We start from the raw sequence: 23,267 nt of genomic DNA on the forward strand, positions 1-23,267 counted from the left end.
TATTTGACTATGGCGTAATTTGTGACAAGTTGAACAGCTTTTAAGTACTACCTTTGAGTTTTTTGTTTGTTTTCATCAGCAGATAAAGATATTCACATAAATTTGTAAACAGCTTATTTTGTCCTCGTGTGGATGTGATTTGAAAGAAAAATCCAGCTTGCATATTGAATTGTTTATGTTCTTTGTTGTTCAGGTGAGATGCTAAACCATCTGGATGTAAGCCAGGCTTTTGACACAGTTTGGCACCCTGGCTTTCTAGCAATGGTGATGGAATTAAGAATGGAAGGCATAGGACTTAATTGATAATCAGGAAGATTCTAAAAAAAGTAAATAAGATTAAGTGGAGGTACAAGAGGGGAGGGAGAAGAGGATGAAAGAGATGTTTATACATGAAACTAGTATGAAGTGAGAAGGGTATCTGTGTGTTGCCAATAGTGAAGCCCACACATCACAGCTTAAAACAGCTTTGTTGTTATGTCTCAGGAGTTTTAGGGAATCTGTTTCCCATTACAGGATTATGGAACATTGTGCTCAACATAATTCTCTTTTCACAATTTCCATCTAAATGTCTCTTTAGCATATGGCTCTCTCTATATATATTTAAAAGGCTTATCTGTATATCTTAGCATGGGGTAACACAAGCTGGTAATACATTTTCAGAATAAGAATTCCATAAATAACTTTTCAACTTTTTTGAAGAATTTTTGAAGTCTTTTTTGATAGCTCAGCATACTTTACATTTTATCTGAAGTATGGTACAATATTTTCATTCATATAAGCTTTGTGGGATGAAAAATTTTCTCTTCAACAATTTGAAACTCTTATTTGAAAGTCACACCAAACATGCTGTATTACGTATCTGTATATTATTAAAAGGAATGCCTTAAGCTACATTTCTCCGATTTACTTTTCAGGTAAACTTACTTTAATCTTCACAGTTTTTATCTTAAGTGTTGCAGTGTACTTGGTAGATATGTGCAGTCTAAAATCCATTCTCCTTTGTTAAAGAAGACAATGAAACATTGCTTCAGTTGGCATAAGAAATGTATGAGAAATGCTGGAATTTTTCTTGGCAAAGATTGCATATTCATTTTGCTTCAAATATTGAATTGTTTCTGTGTAAATGTGTTCATAGTGATTAATGAAGTTGCAGAGAATCACTTGATGACAGCAGTACCTCATAAAAGGAATCTGCCAACACGGAATTCCTTCTTCACCTGATGTGGATAAGAATTTGGTTGATTTGTGCATAACTGTGGTGAATTCTAATTCTGTTGAACTGGAACGTATAGTTAGTGGTGTCTGTCTCCTTCAGACTCAGACTTGATCTCAGATTTTAGTGATGTTGTACAATCATGAATTAGCTTGGATTGTTCAACAGGAAAATGTTACATCACTTGACAAGAATAAATTTTAGCTTGTATAATAGTTATTTCAGTGGAAATTGAGCTGGGGCTACTTCTGTTCCAGGTTATGATTTTAAAAGCAAAAAAGCTTATTTAGTAACTTTTTGTAGTTTTTGTAACTCCCATGTAACCCAGATCTGACACTCCAATTTTTCAGTTAATCCATTAGACAATAAACCCCAAGCATTTGCTGCTTAAAAATAAATACAGACATAATTACAAGTGCAAAGGAAGAAGCACTTTGTTTAAATCTTATAGTAGAGGAACATGTCATGAAATTAATGTACAAAAATGAATAAGCTACTGGAAAAGTCTTGTGAGACACTTGATTGCACAAGAAAGAGATTTTAGGCTCTTGAAAAGAAATTCTTCTGCGTAAATAGTATGTCATAAGGGCAGTGGGTTCAAGGGCTTTGTTTTTCCCAGTCTTACAGGTGTTTGTGTGCCCTTTCTTGCACAAATTCTTTCGTAGTTTAATAACTTTACTGAGCAGGATTTTATATGTGAGGGAGAAATGGTAGTTGCTGGATCTCCTGCGGCCTTGCACTTTTGAAGGATCAACACCTGGAGATCTTGTGTTCTGTCTGGTGGCCTCTACAATAGAACTTAGCCTGCACCACAATTCTGGTGTCTTCCCACCCTTCCCCCGTCTCTCCTCACTGCAGTTTTTTAGCTGTTACACAAATCATGACCTTTTTTTTCCTGTTTTGTCTTCAGCTCTGTTTCCTGTTTTCTCCTTCCCTCCCCCACACCATTTTTTTACTCCTGACTTTCTCTCCAGTGGTGTCTTTATTTTACTGTTATTTGTTCTTCCTAAGTTTTTTGTTCATAATAAAAGGAAGAGAGAATTGAGAGCTATAACATCAGTCCTTCCCTTTAATGTGTTTCTGCATCCACCCTTGTTAATGAATTTATTGAATATCAATTGCATGTTGTTCATACTGTACCTCAAAACAAGTCTATCGTATGGATGTGTTTCTGCCCTCCTAACACAGTGACACAAACGTACACATTTTCTCAGTGCTAGGAGTTTTCAATTTTTGAGGATCATTTGTTTAGGCAGATTTCTCAGAGTAGAACATCCCAGACTTTATATGGACCAGAGCTCCAGTTCTTGGTCTCTGACATCTCACTTTGGGAACTATTGTCCAAATGATCTTGATTTCTGAGAGAACATGATGTAGTTTTAAACAAGAGTCTGAGTTTTTTGTTTCTCTGTGCTTTGTATGGTTTCCACACAGGAATATGCTCTTGCAAAAAAAAAAAAAAATACAGTTGTTAACCATTACAGTGTGGTCAAGAAAAGTAAGTTTGGTCTGTTTATATGCTTATGCCAATTTTGTCTTAATCTTTCTCATTGCTTTATATTTCTAAGTATTTCAGAGGTGAATCCAGAGTTAAGGAAAATTTAGATGGTATGGAGGAGTCCGCAACTGTGAGCTCAAACATGGTCTTGGATTTAAGTTTAAAAGCAAAAGAAGCATAACCATAGAGAACAGCAGTACACTTGAGGATAAATATGCTTTCAAGCATTTGTTCTGTCAGCACCTAAACTGATGAGCCCAAAACGAGGCAAAGAAACCTGCACACCTATGCAGATTGGGAGTTTCATTCAAACAAATAAGTTTTTGGCATGGAGTTTATAATATTGTGCTCTATGTGTTTGTGTAATAAAGCTATGAGGTGATAAATTGCTGTCAGCTTGGATTTGTGTTTTCCTATGACTGTTTCAAAGCTTTCAAACTTCTCTGGATATATAGGATGAGAATGAAAATGTGGCCCAAGAACACAGAATAAAGCCTCTACTTGATTTGGCTTGAAAGCTTACTGTAATAACACACCCTCCCCATTTGTATGTGGTGGTTAAAAGGCTTTTCTGCAATGGGTGAGGCTGCTTTGGTAAACTGCAGTTTGTGATGTATGTTTATATGGGAATGACATTGCAGTTGTGGTTTGGCAAATCATTGTCTGTTTTTCCTTGTCTACAGGACAGTTCGAAATACTCCTCCTCACCTCATTCTTGGTCTTCACAAATGAATTATTCTTTTAAATCTTTCTTATCTGTCATCTTTCCCTAACTCTCCAAAGAAAACTGTTTAAATAGTTTCTCCCTTGGGACTTTCTTGCATATCCTGTTATCTGTTTTATATTACAAACTTTCATGCTGGGAATGTCCCTCCAAAAAGCACAAAACAGCTAAGGCACTTAGATGACTAACAAACATGTTGAGTGCTGAAGTCCAGGCACAAACCCAGCATTATTAGCATAAAATTATTTTGCTGTTTTGTTCCCCCCTATTATATTTTTGGACTTGTTTCTGCGTTCTAGGGCATCATTTCACTTTGTGTAGCCCAGAGATGTTGCAGAGGTTGAAACAGTGTTAATGTTGAAACCATTGCCACAAAAAGCAGGAAACTTTTAGAAAGTTGCTGATATTTTCACTCCTCTGATCAAATAGCAGCATTCAGAAGAACCTATGGGAGTGATGAAGTTTTGGCTGCCAATTTTATTTGCTCAGCTAACAGGCATCTCTCTTTCACTACTTTTTTTTCTTCAGGATTGGCAATGTTATTCTCCCACAGGAGCAGTAGATGCATACTTTCCCCCGATGAGCAGTATTATCTGTAGTTTCAGTACATTGTTATATATTTAACTAAACATAAGTATGTAGGAAAATGTTTGCAGTGTCCTGCTTTACATGAATCATTTTAGGTGCATTATAATTAGTTGGAGGGGGGAAACACTGAGCAAATTGGTTCTGCTCTTTCAAGAGAATACTTCTGTTCCAGTAGCATACAAAAGACACAGCTAGCTTGTGCTATCTGGAAACATAAAAATTGAAACACCAACACAAGAAATCTTGAGCGGCTAACTTCTGAGGCCTGTGGAATGTGGGGATAGCTGGCAGGGAAAATGGGGCAGCATTTGTTCATTGCAGAAGCGGTTGTGAATTATCATGGTTTTAACTATTCTTTTTTTGTCTATTTTTCATAAAACATACTATACAATTAATAGCCAGGATTTATTTACTTACATGTGCATCGAGGTTTCTGCTGTTCCTTCAGCAGTTGATTAGCTGCTAGCAATGCACGCAGTAAAGAGACTACTGCAGTTGACCTGCAGATATCCAGCAATACTTCACTGTATAGTTTGAAACTTCATACTTACTTGGAATTCGGATTAAGCTTAAGGTTAATTGCCAGGGATGCCATTTAACCATGTATTTGAAACTGGCTTCATTATCAGCAGGAAGTAGTGGCAGTATCAATTTTTGTATTTCAGCTTGCACCCTGATTCAGGAAAATTGACGTAAAAAAATAATAAAAGATTCTACACCTGTCACCTGTATAAAATAATTTTTAATTTTAATGTCACTTTTTTCCAAGTTTTTGTTTCCCTCAGTAATGTGCAAACATCAACCATTATTGTTAAACTGGTTCACCAAAGAGAACTGTTCTCTTTATAGTGCATGTATTTAACAATAGTAAAAATGATGAAGTGCACTTTATAGTTGAAATACAGAACTCTTGTTGCTGCCAGAAAAGGCACTTGTGTGGCTGTGTTTACAGCCTGAAGCTTTGTAAACAATGTTTATCTATTGAACTCTGTTCTTGTATATAACAGAGCAAACTGTCTTAATGGTTTCTGGCCATTGTTCCTAAGTAGGATTAGCTAAAATAAAAAGCTAACGAGTATTGTCAATGTGATCTCAGTAGTGCCTGCACCTTTATGACAGTCAGCCATGACATAGTGGTGAAATAAATGTAATGGTTATATCTGCTTATGAAGATTATTTGCAGATTTGTTCCGTTTCTAGTGGTCTGTGAGTAGTACTCTACCAAAAGCACAAGTCAGTTGCCTCTTATTTCTTTTTCCTGACATAGAATGCTGGTATTGTGGTTATTTCCTTCTTTTGCATGCTGTTATACATTTCCTAAACATGCAAGATGGTAATAATTCTGTATATGACTTCCACTGAAGAGGAAATTAATACTTGTCAGAACAATGATGTGTGTCTGCGATTCCAGCATCCAGGAGCTTTATTACACTGCGGACTCTCAGTTTGCAGTAAAAAAAATTGTCGTGTACTAGCTTTGATTAACCATGTTATTCTGAGTGCCTTGGAAGTGTACTTTATGCAAGAGTCAACTTAATGTTCAAAGTATAAAGAGAAACTGGTTTTAATCTTGTCAATACATTATAAATAGGCAGAATGAAAGTTGGAAATGAAAAATTTATTGTGGCAGCTAGAAATCAAAAACCTGCAAATCAGAAGAAGCTGAATACTTTACAGAACCCAAACAGATTTCCCTTTCCTAGCCGAAAAAAACGAAATGTTTGCCTGTGCTTCAGTGGAATTGTGGCACTGTTACAGAAACAGTGATTTGGTGATGTGTGGGATGGGGCGTAAGGAAGGGAATGGAGATTGGAGGGGCAGTGTTTCCCATAGCAAATGGTTGGTCACTGCTGTTTTTAATCTCTACAATTGTGGTTATTTTGAGGGTTTAATATGAACAGTTGAAACCCTCTGTAAACTTGCAATGTTGATTTTAAAGATAGGGCAGAGATTTTTCTCAAACTGTGTTGTTCTTAGTTTGTTGGACAGACAACAGGAAAACAGAGCTGTCTCTTGACCCATGTTCATTTTCTGACTGCTGGAATGAATTTGGCACCAAATCCCGGTTTTCCACTGAGCATGCCCTTCTCTAGCAGTGTCAGGGCTTGGGTGGGGTCACTCTTCTTCAATACAGCTTTTCAAAAAGGCGCTTGGATTCTCATCGGCTTACAACATTTTTTGAGTGCTGAGGAACAGAAAAAAACTACCTTCATAAAAAGATTATATGTGTGCATATGTACTCTGGCAAAGTGTTTTCTCTATTTGAATTAAGTTGTTCTTTGAGATTCTTCTTTTTTTTTTTTTGCCTGTATATATCAGAGTATTTGTAGATTGAAAATACAGAAGGAGCAGATTCCTGTCATCTCTGGATATGGTATAGATAGCATTGAGAGAGCTGCAGGATGTATATGTACTTAAATGTAATCTTAAAGAAATGTTGATGTGGGCATTGCACCTTGGCTATGTGTAGCACCTGAAAGGTATTTGTGTTCTGATTTTGTTGAAATTTTGGGGGTTGTTGTTTGGTGTGTGTGGGTTTGGGGTTTGTTTTTTCTTTTTTTTTTTTTTTTTCTTTTGTATGCTATTACACAAATGATACAGTCCTTAATGTGTTCCATTTAGTTTGCAAAACAGCACTTGCTAATATTATTTCTATATTTTACTATATGTTTTTAGGCTGCTACCTAGTGTCAGGAGAGAAATTTTAACAAAATAGTGTTGAAAGAATTCTCACTTGTTTTCATGTCTAGTAGTATTTTATTTCCTTTCTGGAGAGTTGTATCCCTTCAACTGAATTAGCCTTTAGCACTAATCCTTTTAAATTGCTTATGTATTTAAAGTTATTCACCAGACAAATTAGAGATTGCCTGCAGCAGGTGTTTCATGAAAAGCTGGGAGCACTTGAGTCACAGGGAATAGATATATGGTGTTGCGCTGCTTTAACAGGATAAAGATTTTTGGGAAACAGTCATATTTCTGGATTCTGTTTTGACTTTACAAAGAGTTGAGGCAACTTCCCTGGAGTTGCTTTACAGAAATTTGTCCGCATAATAGTTTCATGGTGAAAATATTCTATCTAGACTGCATGCTCACTTTGCAGTTCTAGACAAATAGATTTCTTGGTCTCATTTCATTTGTTGTCTAAATCCTTCATTTTGTTTTTTTTATCTTCAAAGTGATCTTCAGAATTACTCTAGTATTTGTCTTATATTTTTGTTTCAGAAGTATCTTTTAAGTTCGCACCATCTTATGTAGGGATTTGTCAGTGTTTTTTCCAGTGAGTCCTGTATAGTCTGTGTATTGCAGGGACTGATGACACGATTTTGTAGCACCACATAAGATAGTTCTAGAGACTTGATATTTTGGTATTTGTATAAGGACAAAAATGTTTTCCTAATAATGCAGGTTGGGTACTGCATTTGGGAGGGAGGCATTCTATGCTTGTAAATATTCAGCTGTGTGACAACATGGATCTAAACATGAAGCCTAACAAAATACCTGTTATTTTGAATAGTGACTTCACTATCTAGGTAAAAGGGTGCTTATGGGTATAGTTGCCATTCGCTGAGAGTTTGCTAGCCACCATTATGTCCCTGGAATTCTCTGGAAACTGGATTTGAACCATTTTGTGCCATTTCTGCTCTTGGAAATAAGCTTAGATGCTATGTAAATATGTGTATATACTTAGATACAAACATGTTCATGTATACATGTAACTAATTTGTATTGTCATGGAGTAGTAATTCACTGTCTGGCTTGGAAGTTATATTTATAAAATTGTTATGGTAATACTTCTGTGAAAACATTCAATTACTTGGTGTAACTTGGGAATTACACTTCAAATTGGAATATTGTTGCAGTTTAAAGTCTGACCTTTGAAAAGTGCTACTGATTTTTAGAACTATTATGGCACCATCTGCTGACCAATGTACAGACTGGCAATGACAGTTTGCTCACCTGGTTACCTCCTTTCAAATGACCTTCCAGTTTAGGAGGCCCTTGGGACAGAATCCTAAGGAGAAAAGGTGATTTTTAGTTGGATTGTGTTTGTTGTGTTTGCAATAAATATTTTTAGCAGGGACACTATTACATTGGCAAAAGTCTGCATTGTAGCACAGCTTTAGTTGTCTAGTTACCTGGATTTATTGCATAAGGCTCTTCCACAAACTGTGAAGCTTTATTTTTTTTTTTCCTATATGTGGCATAGGATTGTTCTTGGTATTTTGTTTATCGATGTGTTACCTTCTAAGCTTACAAAGAAGAGCTGTGACAGCATGAGATCAGTTTAGGCCCTGGCTGTGGTGGCCTTGTCACAGTGTGGGGAACTGACGAGCTCTGACAGGCCTCTGCCCTGTGGCTGCGGTTGAGAATCACAAAAAAGCAGAGTCCGCATTGACGTGAGTCTCATCTGTTTTTTCAGGAGTGTGCTTAAAAATGAACTTAATCCAAATTATTAGATTCAATACTCAATGTATACCTGGTTTTATATACAGTCCTGTGGATGTATAAATACATAGAAGGGTGCAAGTTCCAATGGGAGAACTAGGGCCTTCTTGAGTTGATGTTTGACTGCAGATGAGTTTTATTACAAGCTATAGAATGTAAACATTGTGGATTGATGAGACGAGGACAATTTTAGGGATGATTTTTTTTCTTTAAGGATCTCGAAGTTGAAAACTATATTCTTTAGTTATTAATTTATTCCTTTGTGTTTAGAGAGCTTCATGTCATTGCGGTTGTAGTAATCGACCTAAATAATGACTAAAAGGTGAATTTTGGTTTACATTATTTTTGTCTGCTAATAGAATGCGTGCAGGTTATATTGGCACCTTCAGCAAAATGATGCAGCACAGAACTATGTGATGCCATGAGTTTTGTTGTTTACACACTGATGATAAAATACAAGTTTTTAAAATTTAATGGAAATGTAAAAGAAAGTTCTTTTTTGTAGGTACATCTAGCATGATTTGGAGTATAAATTACTGTACTCTACAGAATTGATTTATGCTTTTGAAAAATCTTCTGGGGGTAGTACCATGTTCTTCAGGTATTACCTGATGGTTAAACCAGACCCTTTTACACTCTAAAATTTGGATGGCTGTTCCAGCTAGGAGTTTACTTCTTTATGGCTTTCATGTCAACAAATGTTATGTGTTGAAACCAGCAAGCGTATTGTTTGTAAATGAGCTGTTCTAACCAACTCTGAAATTCAGAGCAGTCTTTTGTGCTTTAAATCAATAATACATCAAGAAATAAAACAACTCCCAAATAAGTTGTTGAAGTACGTGACCTCATTTTATGTTTTCATGTATATTTTTAAGTTCTTTGCTCCCTTTTTTTTTTTTTTTTTTATGTGTACTTCATGTGAATTTTAATATTTGGAAGTACAAGTGTATAATTGTTTAATTTTTAAGAAGCTAACGATTTAAATAAATTATTAACATGGTGATCCAGAAAATTGCATGACTTGTGCAGACACTCATGTTGCCTTTAGTGCACTGAGTTGTAATTTATTTCAACAGAAGTAGGATGAATTTATTTTTTTTCTTCTATGACATGGTGGTTCCTTTGTGAATTCTAGTAGGGTGATGGAGATCTAAATATCAACGCAATTTTGATTTCTTGAGTTTGCTATGAATTTCAGTGACAAACTGAAAAAGAAAAAAGTTCAGGATTGCCTTTTCTGACTTTTAAATACTCAGAGCCTTGAATCAGTGAGTACAAGGGAGGTGAGTGCAGGAAAGGGCAGGTAGACCTGATTGTCTGTTTCTTCAGGAATGCCTGATTCTTGTGCTAAAATGAAACTCTAGAAAACAGAAATATATCAAGCTCGTGCTAGAGAAAGTAGATACTTTGGGAAGACTATCACTTATGCTCTTGGTCAGTGCCCTTGTTCAGTAAATTCATCTATGTCTAACAACTCATTCAGAGGTGGCTGGGAGTACAAAGCAATCTACAGGCTTAGGGAAAACCTGTGTTTTGTTTTGTAGGTTTTTCCTCCCTCATTCTTTTTCCATGGAAAAGCACTGAAGTTACAAGCTTGTGGGAAATGGAGCTTATGAAAGAAATCACCTCCTGCTGTGGGCATCAAATGAAGGCATTAAATGAACGTGCACAGACCTATTCAGACAGGGTCTGTTACAAGTTTCCCTTGCTTTGGCAATATAAAGCCAAGCTGTCCTTTTAAATATAACTTAAGTTGTGAAAAACCTGGACACTTGGTGGTGCAGATCCTTTTTTGTTTCACACTGAGCGAGTTTGTACCACCCACTGCTATCCTGTCTTAATTTAATCAGTTAAGATGTATAACTTGGTGTCCTCAGTTCTTTTTATTGTTAGAACAATATAATAGGAACACGTTTACAGGGCCATTTATTTCGCTCAGTACTAAGGAATTTTCTGGAGATGCCTGCTATTTGACTGTATAAGCAAAATATGATCTTAATTTTAAGAACGGTATATAATTTTTATTAGTATGTACATGTATTTCATGCATTTCTGTAGATTTTGAAAAGTAAAAGGCACATGCAGGAAATACAGTGATTTTCTGTTCCTATAGCTTCTTTGAAGATTATAACCACCATCTCTGTTAATAATGAAACCTCCATTTTGACTTTATTAAGCAGTGTGGATTGCTATTCTCTGATCAGCAGAAGTTTGTGGATTTTTCTCTTGCAGAAAGTTGATTTTGGTTTTCTATATAGTGTTGATTTTGACAATAAACTTTTACATTATTACTAGGATTCATACCTACCATTAGGAAAGAATAGCAGCAATAAGATAAGGTGGTAGCAAAATGTAATTTGGCTAATAGCAGCTTTAAAACAAACATGCTAATATAAGGTTTGAAATAGCAAATTATTTAATCTCAACAGTCAGTCAAACGGAAACCTGCCTTTCAGAGGCCTTTTACTTCTAAGATTAAATAATACATACATAAACATTAATACTCTATCACAACAAATTTTATTAACAATTCAAAACTTGAAAGTTTTATGAAAAGTGAAGGAAGTAGCTGCATAACTGTAGTATTTGAACTTGAAATGTATTCAAAAGTCTCTTGTATAGCAGCAAAGAAACTAACTTTTAATTTCCCCATTGGTGAATGTTTTGGTTTAGATACTGAAGTTTAAAATAAAGAACAATTTACACACACAACGTGTAGTTACTTTTAATCTTAATATGAATTTGCTTGTAGATAGTTCTAGTCTATGTCAAAGCTTCTTACTAAGATAACTGTCAAGTTTGTCTCCTTTGCTCTATATTGCCCGCCTCTTTTGCCAGAGAGGCTTCTCTCTTAGGCATTTATTAGTTTCCTCTTTTTCGTCTTTTTGTCCTTGGGAATGGCTTAGTTTAGCTTTTTCTGACTAGGGGCAACGTGTTGCTGCTGCCTTGTGATGTAAACTAGTTTCTGGTTGAGTTCAATTGCATTTTGAAGTGTTGTGGGAGTTCAGTGCATCAAGCCTGAACTAGATGACCTTCTCCTTGACTCTCTTTTTTTGAGCAGGGGTGTGGACAGCAGTAGTGGAGTTCAGCAGGAGTCCTGAACTGCTGATAACCTCCTGACTCTAATGGCAGGCATTAATGGCATTTTAATGGAGAGGGCCCAGTGTTTTACTTAGAAATGTGATTGTAACTAACCTGCTCTTGTTCAGGCCAGACAAACAGATCATCAGTTTAAAACTAATTATTTTAAGAAGGTTGTAAATAATTACCACTGACTTCTAATGGTATCTAGCCATTTTAAACCAGTATTTCTTTAACCCCAGTAAGTTTAATTTAGAAACTCTTGTAGATTATTACTACAAATTACTGCAAAAATGTATGAGTCAGTAAAACTAGTGATGCTACATAATAAAATTATTTTCATTGTTGTTTCTTTTAGTGTAAGCTGGGACAATGACAACTGAAGTTGGATCAGAGACTGAAGTAAAGAAAGATTCTGAGCAGCTGGGACCAGACAAAGCCAAGGACAAGCCTGAGGAAGCATCAGAGACTCCAGAAAATCAAAAGTCTAGGGAAACATTCTCTGAAGAAGCTGAAGATTCTTCCTCTGTCCCAGCACCAACTAGCCAAAGTAGTCTAAGTAGCCAGAAGAAGGAAAAATCTTCACCTGAAAGCAAGGGTATTTCTCGCTTCCTTCCCCCCTGGCTTAAGAAACAAAAATCATACACCTTGGCAGAGCCCAAAGATGAGACCAAGAAAAGGACCACAGGGGAAGAACAAGCAGTTCAAGAAAGTGAATGCCAGACACCAGAGGGGGTGGCTCAGCCAAAAAAGAGCTTAAAAGAAGCAGCAGCTGAAAATCAGCATAATGCTAAAGCAGATGACAAAGAAGAAAAACACTCTGTTAGTGTTGCTGAAACACAGGTATGTGTGGGAAGGCTAATAAATGCTTTGGAGTGATTTTAATGAGACCTGATTTATGATTTATGTAATTAATGTAAAACTTAGGTAGGATCATATCAGGGAAAATATGACTGCTACTGTCTGGCCTTTTGTGCAGTTGGGTTGATGTAGTTATGAGTAGCATAGCTGGTTTTCAAAGTTCCTGCTCTGTGACAGACCATTTTTCACTCCATTCATTCTAGATGTCTAATTTTAGTGTAACCTCACACTGTGGCATAGCTCAAAGGAATGTAAAACTGTATTGTTGTAGAAATGAGCAGGGGTAAGAGAAGCTGCTTAAGTTAGATTTGAAGGTATTGGAATACCTCTTTAGTGACTTAACCACAACAAATAACAAAAGGATTATCTCAAGTCCTTCAGTACTCACTTTTGTTATCCTTTACCTAGAAACCATGCTTGTGGTCACTGTCCTTATTGATTGATTTTAGGAGTTTGGTGCCAAGTTGCAAGGTGAACACCACCTACTGCAGTGCTCCAGAGTCTTGGTTTTTGAAAAGTTGCACACCAGTTCTTAACACTCAGACCTCAACGTTCTAGGCTGATGCAGATGATTGAAGCAATAGAGAATCTTTCATATGAGGAGGGGCTGAGAGAATTGGTACTGTTCTGTCTGGAGAAGAGAAGGGTCAAGGGAAATAATCAATATTTATAAATACCTGAAGGGAGGGCATGAGGAGCCAGACTCTTCTCAGTGATATGTAGCTAAAAGACAAAAGGGAACAGGCACAAATTAAAAACATGAAATTCCATCTCAAATCACAAAAAAAAATCTTTTTTACTGTGGTGGAGGAACAGGTTATCCAGAGACATTGTGGAGTCTCCATCTGTGAAGATACTCAAAACCCAACTAGATGTGGTCATAGGCAAACTGCTCTAGGGTGGCCCCAGAGGGGCCCTCACATCATTGCACTACATGATCTCAAGTTTTCCCATCCAACCTCAGTCATTCTGTATGGCTTGACTTTCATAAACACTGTTTTTTAGTTTTGTATAAATCATGGAGCTTCTTGTTAAATGTGTTTCTGTTCGGGGGGGGTGGGAGCCAATAAAACATTATAAAAATTAGCTCAATTTAAGGAAAGAAAAGACACCTTCCATGGTTTGAGAGCAAGAATATCTGGTCCTCAGAGGAAGACCTTAATGCTTACACTGTTTATTATGATTCCAATATCTGAATACCTTTAATGAAAGCTTAATGTTGTATTTATTAGAGTGTTATAAAAGAAATTAACAAGTCAAAAATATCTACCTTCCTGAACTTCAATCATTAACTGTATTTTATACAGCCTGCCAAAGAAGATGGTAAAGAAACAGAAGTAGAGAAAGTTCCAGAGGGAAAGGAGGAGAAACAAGAAGAAAAAGAAAAAAGGGAGGCAAAAGAAGTGCAGACAGCTGAAATTAAAACAGAAAACATTCCTCAGAAGTCTCCCAAGAAAATTAAAACTGTGCAGTGTAAAGTGGTGCTTCTGGATGGCACAGAATTCAGCTGTGACCTAGAGGTAAGGCATCAAGTCTCTAGTAAAGACCTGTCTATATAGCTGCTTTAAAGTAAGAGGTCTGCACTTTAATATTAAAAGACAAAATCATCTTTTAACACACAGTAGTGTTAAATTTGGGGATAGAATAGAGGTTTGCCTGCACATGATTCACATGAACATTTTTTTCCCAAGCCTCTTCCTCCCAGACCCCAGCACAATTAGTCAGGTTGACCTTCAAGCGCTGCAATAAGAGTAGTACAATTTGCTGAGGTGAAAATGCAGTAAGTCTGTGACAGTAACTGGTAGGCAGAGACAGTAAGTATATTGTGGTTGTCTTGTGAGCTCTTCTGTTCTTTGGTTGATTTGTTTTTGTTTTGTTTTTGCAGCAGCAAATTGCAAAGATGTTCTGGAATTTGGTTTCATCATGGAGTTTCACAAATACATTGTGAACTCCAATGTAAAACTTATTCCTGTTTACATAGGAAAAATGAGAGTGCTCTAGGGCTTCTTATCCCTGTCCCCTGTAAGCAAGGGTTAATACTACATTATCATCGACTTAAAAGGGTGGGGGTAGAAGTAGGTTTTGCATAAGGGAATTGTATATAATGTCACTCTACTTTTTTTTTTTTTCCTTTATGGAATATTCAGAAAGGAGTTGAATGTTAGGAGCAAATATTTATAAGGAACCCTGCAGTGGTTAAAAAACAAACAAAAAACACAACAACAACAAAGAAACAAACAAAAAACCAGCAAAAATTGCAATGCAATTGTAAACTTGGTGATAGTACAAAATTTGCATTGATGTGCACTTTGTTCTAACTGGAATTAATTTGGTTTGAGTGGATTAAGTACATGTGCAAATTTAGCCTGTATTATACTAATAAAATTGGGATTTTTTTTTTACAATTTAAAGTCTAATTAACATTAAATTGACATAACTTCTGCATAACATTCTCAGAATCTATATATTTATATATGACTTGCAGAATGCACAGAGATATTTCAGAGTAAAGAAGAGTTTGTTTCCGTGACAAAGTATTTCTGAAAGCTAATTCCTGTGTGTGTCTTCTCTTTAACGTGTTGTCATTTGTTGATGAGTGCCACAGAACGGAAACTGATAAGAAATTCTCAGAGAAAAAAAATACCTTTAATATATTGAGATAGCAAGTTTATATATGAAATTATTGGGGGGGGGAGCAGAATCACTCATGGGAATCATGTTTTTATTGTAATATAGAGGCATCTTTGCAAACAAATATAATTGAATGCTGTTCTTTTATAGTTCAAAATTTGTAATCAAATGTTGCTGTAGGATTACAGGTACATTTGTACCCTCCTTTTTTTTTTTGCCATTTATATATTTTGTATATAATTACTTTAAGTTCTGGGTTTTTGTTGCAGCCACCTAGTGTTGTTTGGCAATGGAATTATTTCTCGGGCTTGTTTTCACATGTCTTTCCCATTGCCCCAGGCATGCCTGCCATGGCTGATGTTTGGCTTCCAACATAAAGCACATCTCAGATATTTCTCTTTTTTGAGAGTTTCTTTGTAAATTAATTTATCACCTCTGAAAGTAATCTGTTTGTTCTTTTTGCCCTTAGAACTCTTTTATTTTGCCTTAATAGGTCACCTGACTGGTGTCAGCTTGCCAGTTTGAACTTTAAGTCAATAATTCTTTTTCTACAGGACTGTTTCAACAGATATGTCATTTTCTTGTGATTATTCCCTTCAGGTTTTTTTCTCATCTGTCTTTGTACCTTTATTGCTTTGCTTTTGTAAATGCAAATTTGAAGGGCTTGGTTTATTGTCCTTTTCGTGAGCATAGCTTCTTCCAAATATGCTTGCTCTGAATACTGATGTAAACGCAACATTTAAGGTACTCTGTTGCGCAGAGAAGTCCATGACCTGTCAGCAGAATGAAGCTAAGCCTTGTACTCAGTGAAGCCTATTCCTCAGTTCATTGTAACTTGAAATTCTTACTGTAGTGTTTCATGGGGGATTGTTTGTTTGTTTTTTTGGTAGGTTTTTTGTTTGGTTGTTTTTTTGTTTTGGGTTGTTGTTGTTTTCTTTCCTCTTAAATGAACTGTAGTCGATTCTGCCATCAGCATCTCTGCATTGGTATCTTGGATAGTTGATAAAATATGTATTTGTTGTCTGTGATTCCTCTGTATCTTGGGTAATTGCTCTGAGGAATTAAGAACTTTGTGCTAGTAGTGTTACGCACTTTGATACCAGGCACTATTCAAACTTACTTTATTTTGGTTTGAGGGAACCTGGAAAGTTTCATAAGGAAGAAGACTAACCTCCAGTGAAATGTCATATTTAAGCCCTTTAACTTTTAATCTAAAATGTATAAAGTTCCGTAAGTCCACAGGTTCCATATTAACAAAACAGTTTTCTGTGTTCTGTAGTTTTGAAGTAAAAACATCCAAAGCTCTTTATCTCTAGGAAACTTCTGAAATACATGATGACATAATATTTTATGGATTATACTAAAGGTGAGTCATGTGTACACTGTATGTGCATACATAGGCAACATGAGCAGTTAATTCAATTAATTAATTTTAACCTTAAAACTGTTGTAATCCTTAAAGTCCATGTAGGCTCATACTCTCCAGAGTAATGTGTGAATGCCTGAAGAGGAAGAAACTACTGTTTTAATAGTTCTGGAGAAGTGTGACATAAAACAACTTTCACAGGCTATGAACTGTTAGGAACTTTCAGTTACATTTTATTGCTTACTTTAAAGAGAGTTCAAGTCACTTATAGGGATAACAACATGTAAGTGTATCAGAGAGACTTGTCAAAATATGTGAGGATGAAAGATGTTGAGTGGTATTTGCCAAAAATTGTAACCAGCTGGATCTTTGTTCTTACTTGAAATGACAGAACCATGTTAAAGGATAAAATAACTTAGGTTCATGATTCAATAGTGTAATATTTGTGAGATGTAATGGGAGTGGAGTTTTAATAGCCTGAATGAGCTGACTGTTGGAATGTTTGAGATTTAATTTCTAGAATATTTTTTCAGTTTTTTTAGCACAGTGCATATCATGTAATTTTGACCTACTCCTTTCCTTGTAATTGACACCTGTGGGAGCAGGTGTAAGTTATTAATCTTCTAGGGTGATCTACATGTGCCTCTTTCATGAAAGGGAATCAACTTGCTTTTTTTTCTCACTTGGTTCTGTGGTTTCTTAAGTAGTTGAGAGGAAATGTCATTACATTTGGGATCTGCAATAAAGACTTGTTCAGATTTTCTGCTTTAAATATAATCTGGGTTTTAGTAGAGGATAAACACAGTTTAAACAAACAAAAAAGTGCTAACTGCATAATGATTACTAGTTAGAAGCAAATGAAGATCCTGTTGGGTTTGTTTACTGCATTCAGTCAGTGGTCTAATTAAATATTTATAACAAAAGGCATTTAAAGGATGCCAGCATTGACTGTATTTTATGCACGTATGAACAAGTGAAATATATTGGAGTTGACTTAGGTTCTGTGGTTATTTACAGTTTGCTAACACAAAGTAAAAATGTTTGCTTAATGTACAATTAAGATTAGTTTTTAACACTTAATTAAGAAAAATCTGAATGAACTTGATACAGAACAGATGTTTAATCGTAGTTGGGTTTTGATTTGCAAGTCTTTATTTCTGATTGCTCAGTTGTGTAGACTAATGTTTGAATAAAGCTAAGTGGTCTGTTTAAAGTATGGCATACTTTATTTAGAAGAAGAAAAATAAGTATGACATTAAATTAGACACATTGAAAAAATATTGGTGCAGACTGAACATACACCACTGAAATTAATGTTTATGTGTGAAGTCCTGTCAAAGCCAAAAGATGGTCTCTGCATCTCTGCAAAGTTCACGTAGAGGGAATCAAACCCCTTTCTTTCACCTCTGGCATCACCACAACTAAATGTATATGGTATAAATGCCCTTATTAACATAGTCTGAATGTACATACCAATTTTGGCACCAGCATACAAAATGACAAGAATAGTACCTTCCTTTTTCTTTCAGTACACAAAATACTAAATCCTGAAGGAAAAAGAGATTTGCCAGCGTTCTGATCTGAACATTTTCCCAAAAATTGAAGTAGGCAAATAACTCTCAGAAAGGTTAAATACTTTTGCAGATTTTTAAAACTATATCACAATATTAAAAAATAATGAAAAATTAGGAATCTTTTAATTTTACAAGTAGGATTTTATAACGCGAAGTGTTGCTGATACCGAGAGGCTTCTTTTGCTTTCGAATCCGTGACAGAGGTCTATAAGTGTAAAAGTGTTTAATTTGCAAAAACAAACTTCTCAAGTGCAATTTCTTTGTAATCCCTTTGGGGACAGGGATTACTATTCGGTTTATATTATATGATAAAACATGCTGTAACTTCTTTGTATTGTTCTGCTGCCTAGAATGTAACTATTGTAACTTGGCCTTTGTGGCACAGTGGTGTTTTTCCATATGTGGAAGAGTTATAAACTTACCAAAACATCTTTAAAGATACAGTGGATGTTGCCAGTATATCCAAATTCTGTGTAGACTATGAGTTCCTAAGAAGAAAATGTGCAATATTTTACTGTTATATTTGGAAGATATTTCCTGCAGATTTGGCTGCATTATCTTTCTGTATGTCAAAGACTTGATATTAACTGTAGTTTTTAGTTTATGAACTTCATGAAAAGCTACATAATTAGTACTGACTCCAGATATGGCCTTAATGATAGCATATATTATTTCTGTAGTACTATGTAGTTTCCTTTACTGAAATGTATACCTGGAACTTGCCTTTGCAAGGTGTGATCCCTGATTTAGGGAGAAAAATTAGATCTATTGTGTGCATGTCAGCAGTCCAAGGCTCTTCAAACCCTCTTTTGCTTATACTTTTGCTTTCAGTTTAGCTCTTCTCTATATTGCTGATTTTTTAAATTAAGCTGAAAGTGAGGCTGTCAAGAATAATAAGTGGCTACTTCAGACTCTTGGGGGAAATAGTTATCTGTCTTTCGGCAGAGTAAAATTTCTGAAAGTACCAAACAGACTTAAGATTCCCAGCGCCCCCTTTCAAAAGTGACTGACTTCCAATTTCCACTGTCTCACTGTGATGCTCGTGCTGTAAAATAGGCTCATTTTTATCAGTGTTGCTTTGAAAATTTTCTGATCTTTGGGACTGTAACGGCTGCTGAACAATGCGATCTTGAACAAATAAAGCTTTGGATTCTTGGGGAATAAAACAACAATGCCTTTACTATTTGCTCAGTGCATACCTCCTTTTCACCCCTCTCCCCCCCGGCCTTAATGTTCTGTGCTGTGGGGCCGAGCTGCAGGCGAGCGCTGAGCTGGGGCACGTTGCGAGCACCCTGTGCTGTCTGTGGGGACAATGGCTGCAGTGTCGCGATGGCCTTTCTGTGGAATTGCAGTGGTGTTGGTCATCTACTGAAATCTGTAGGATAAGCAAATGCAAAAATTCCTTTACGCTGCCAGGCCTCTGAAAATGCCATGTTGTGGCCTCATTGATAAATGCCACAAATAGCAGAACAGTTGTGAAGAGGTTGGTTCGAACTAGGAGACTGCATGCCATTCATGTTCAAATTTTGGCTGTGGAAAGAAATTCTCATCTTCCACATGCTTGTGTATGTGTCGTGAGCAGTCTGCTCTAAAACTTTGTCTCTTGTCAGCTACCATCTCCAGTACAATAAATCTTTTCCCTCAAACCTTGTGCTTGGAAGTAGGGCCTTGGCCTGCATTTCATTACCAGCAATAGGAAGATACAGGATGCCCTTGTTTATGTTCCCAGTTCCAGGTACAAGAAACACAGATAAAAATTCAGGACTAATTGCCGTTTGCTTCAGCTGCAGTAATACTGAGCTACTGCAATCAGCCTTTTTAGTAGTATCTTCAATTACTACTATAAACTAGCAGACTGCAATATTGAAACTAACCTTAAATTAAAATGTGATCTTTCTTTGATTACTGACTTCCACAAATATTATTTTGAGGAAAACTAAACTTCTTTAAGGCGGGTTTTAATTTTTGAGTATTTGAAAGTGTTCATAAATCTACAAATAGAAGGCAGCTCTCTTATTTTCTGCCCCTCAAAACTTGTGCAGTATAGACAGCTTGTTGCTTGTGCTTGTTGCTTGTGCTCTGCTTACACTGTCATGCTACTTCTGCTGGTCTGATCACCAACTTTAAGTGGTCTGCTTGTTCTTTTTGTCTCTTGAAGATGATAACATGCTTTATTTTTCTTGGGAGTTTCATATCACATGATTCATAAAAGTCAGATGTATGCCAAAATGCTAGAAATGCAAAAGTTAACAGAAATTAACACTGTAGGAAATAAATAAGATTTTAGAAGATAATAATATATAAAAAGTTGGCTGACATGAAGAACTCTTCGTTATTTCAAAAATAAAGATGCAGAAAAAAATAAGAACTATTAATGGCAATTAATGGTGCAAAATATTTCAATCAGTTTAGGTACTGAATTTTCCTTGTGCATTCAAGTCAATTTTTTTGATGAATTGACAAAAATGGAAATGTCTTTATTTTTGTCAGTGATATGCAGAGCTTTTAAAATATGGTGAACAGTGTATTGTAAGAAAGCTACAATTTTTTTTTGTTGTTTTCCTGACTAATACCATCTAATTACAGTACCTGTAGTTAAGGATTTACTGATAACGCTGTAATTTTTTTTTTTTCCCAGAAAAGAGCAAAAGGCCAAGTGCTGTTTGACAAAGTGTGTGAACATCTCAATTTACTGGAGAAGGACTATTTTGGGCTCTCGTTTTACGAGAATTCAGAACAGAAGGTAAGCCTGTGTGTGAGGGGGGGTGAGTTGAATAGTTTAGTGAGGCATATTGTATTAAATGTGTACCATTAGAAACATTTGGGTAAACATTGCAAAATATCAATTCTAGTCTGCTGTAAACTAACAATAAGTGCAAGATACTGATGTGTATGTTCAGATACCTAATAAAGTGTTCACTTCTTATTTAGAGTAGGGGAGTATTTAAAATACCTACCTTTTTGAGAAAGTTATTTGAGGGTTTGCTAGGCTTTATGGTAAAACAGTAAACATCCCTGCAAGTGAAGACAGGAAATTAACTAATTTCTTTGCCTTAAATGTCTGACAACTCCCCAAAGTTCTGGGTGCTTTAATTTTTTACATTTTTTTAAAGAAACAAACAAAACAAACTTTGGATGGTAAATAATAATAAAAAAGATAACCTTCTACCTGACTTTCCAGTAAGTAGTACTGCCTTTTCTTTTGTATTTGAAAAGGACCATGAAGGAAATCTTGCCCTTAAGTAACTATTAGGTTTCAGAGTTCCTTTTTCATAAATTCTTAATGAAAATTAAGAATTAAGCTTAAATAAAATTTTGGCATTTGTAAAGATGGAAGTCTGGGTTGGTGCAGAGTATGGTGAAAGGCAGAAGCTACACAATTTTAAATGTCAGTGATTAACAGTGAAGGAGGGGTTTATTTTAGATATTTCCTGGCTGTATAAGCCGTATGCTCTACATTGTACCGGAAGTGCCATTATATAGATGGTTCTATGCCTCTCCTGCATCTGTGAGCTGTGATGACCAGATGAGGGGGAATTGCCAGGTTTTTAAATAAGAATTTGAAAATATGGGCTTTAGCACGAACTACTCACTTGGCCTAAGTGCTTACAGACTTGTATGAGTTGTCAAGTCTGTGATGTGCACATTTGTATGGGCATGTTTATTTTTATTGCTATTATCACTCAAGTTACATATTTTAGAGCTATTGCTTTTTTACACCACCACGTTTGGAAGTTCTTGCACCAGTTGTGGTATAAATTGATAGTGTGAAGTGTAGCTGCTGCAGTGTCTTAATACAGCAAAATGACTGGTTGTGCGCTGAGGAGGTTCCACTTCCCCAGCTGCCGTGCTTTTGTGCTGGTGAGTTTGAAATTGTGTAGCTACGCAAGATGTGGTCAGTAAGACCGGAGTGCTCATCTTTCTTACTGACGAGATTTATTTTAATACACAGATGAAGAACACTGAAGTTGTTTTTAGTGTGATTTGTGGTATGTTTTTAACAAATTCTGTGCTTCTGTCTTAAGACTTTTAAGTGTTTCAACCTTTTTTCATTCTTCTTAAAAAAATCAACATTTTATGTTTTGATTTAATAGATAGAGGTGTATTGGACTGATCAGTTGTTTTCAGCAATAGCTGCCAAAGAAAGTCTGGGGACTTGGAACTTTTGGTGGTTTTAGGGCCTTCTTTTTTATTCACCTCTGCAGTAAGTTTGAATTCTTCTTCCATCTCAGTACCAGTTTTTTCTGATGCACTTTTTTTTCTCCTGTTATGACTGTTGACTCTTCAGATTAAAATTCCACAAATCTCTGACCTCCAGGCCAGTCAGTTCTAAATGCTGAATGATGTGTTTTTCTCATTCTTGTGCACTCATCACAGCCACCCATTTATAAGCCAGCTGTTGAACTTGACGGCAGCTGTGGGGTGTGGAAACTGAATGCCAGGCACATTTTTGAATTAGAGCTGATCCCTAATGCACCATTGGGGTACCATTGGAGGAGGAGTCCCATTAACTTTTCTCTATGGGTGTTCTGTGCAGCTGTAAGAGATGTTGTCTTCAAATCAGACTGATTTTTTTTGTTAGCTTTAATACACATTTAAAAACTATTTGGGTCTAATTACTCATTAATTATTTCTTTTGTGGTTTTGCAAATGTGGAATTTATTGGTCTAGAGTATAGTTAGTGATTTCATTGCATTACACCCTCAGAAGTCCATGAATGCTCCATTCACAATGTAATTGGTCTGCAGAAGTGTTAGAAAAGTTCTGCTCTCACATTCTGGGCGCCAGCTTGGAAATGCTGCTTTTCTGGATTTGCACAAAATACTTTTGTACTGTTAGAGAACATTTTGTTGTTCTTTGACAATTCATTACTTTGTCTTATCTGTAACCTTACCATTCACAAATTAAAGGAATAGATTTTTGCCTACTGGAACAAAGTTGTGTATATACACTTCTGTTTTGAAAGACAGACCTGTCTATTCTGCATTAAGAGGTCTATTTCAGGGTAGATTCTTTCAGTAGTATTTGTTTTATCCGTAACAAAAAGTACAGATGCAAAAACCCCCACCCCTATCACTATGCATTTAAATAGAATATAAGTGTCTGATTTTTTTTGACAGAAGAATAATGAAAGTTGGTGGCAAAATCTGTTTCACATAAGCTTAGTCCAAGTTTGGAAAATCAGAAAATGAACTGTATAACTCCTGTAAAGAAAGGATTATTCTTCTCATCTTGCAAGATATTGTGTATTATTTTCTCCTATTTTATAATGGTAAAAGATAAAG

The 23,267-nt window shown here is 35.9% G+C and overlaps 1 protein-coding gene across 11 annotated transcripts in view; it reads left to right on the forward strand.

Annotated features, from left to right (window-relative positions):
* The window catches only part of EPB41L2 (erythrocyte membrane protein band 4.1 like 2), a 100,673-nt gene that overhangs the window by 29,542 nt on the left and 47,864 nt on the right, over positions 1-23,267 (forward strand). For all 11 annotated transcript variants that reach the window (XM_082047352.1, XM_082047353.1, XM_082047351.1 and 8 more), the window contains exons 3-5: positions 11,909-12,393; positions 13,719-13,931; positions 20,621-20,725. In XM_082047352.1, coding sequence (XP_081903478.1) covers positions 11,923-12,393; positions 13,719-13,931; positions 20,621-20,725 — 789 coding nt within the window. In that variant the 5' untranslated portion in view covers positions 11,909-11,922. The remainder of the gene's footprint in view (positions 1-11,908; positions 12,394-13,718; positions 13,932-20,620; positions 20,726-23,267) is intronic.

Source organism: Streptopelia decaocto (assembly GCF_964273445.1).
Source record: "Streptopelia decaocto genome assembly, chromosome: 3".
Taxonomy (NCBI): Eukaryota; Metazoa; Chordata; class Aves; order Columbiformes; family Columbidae; genus Streptopelia; species Streptopelia decaocto.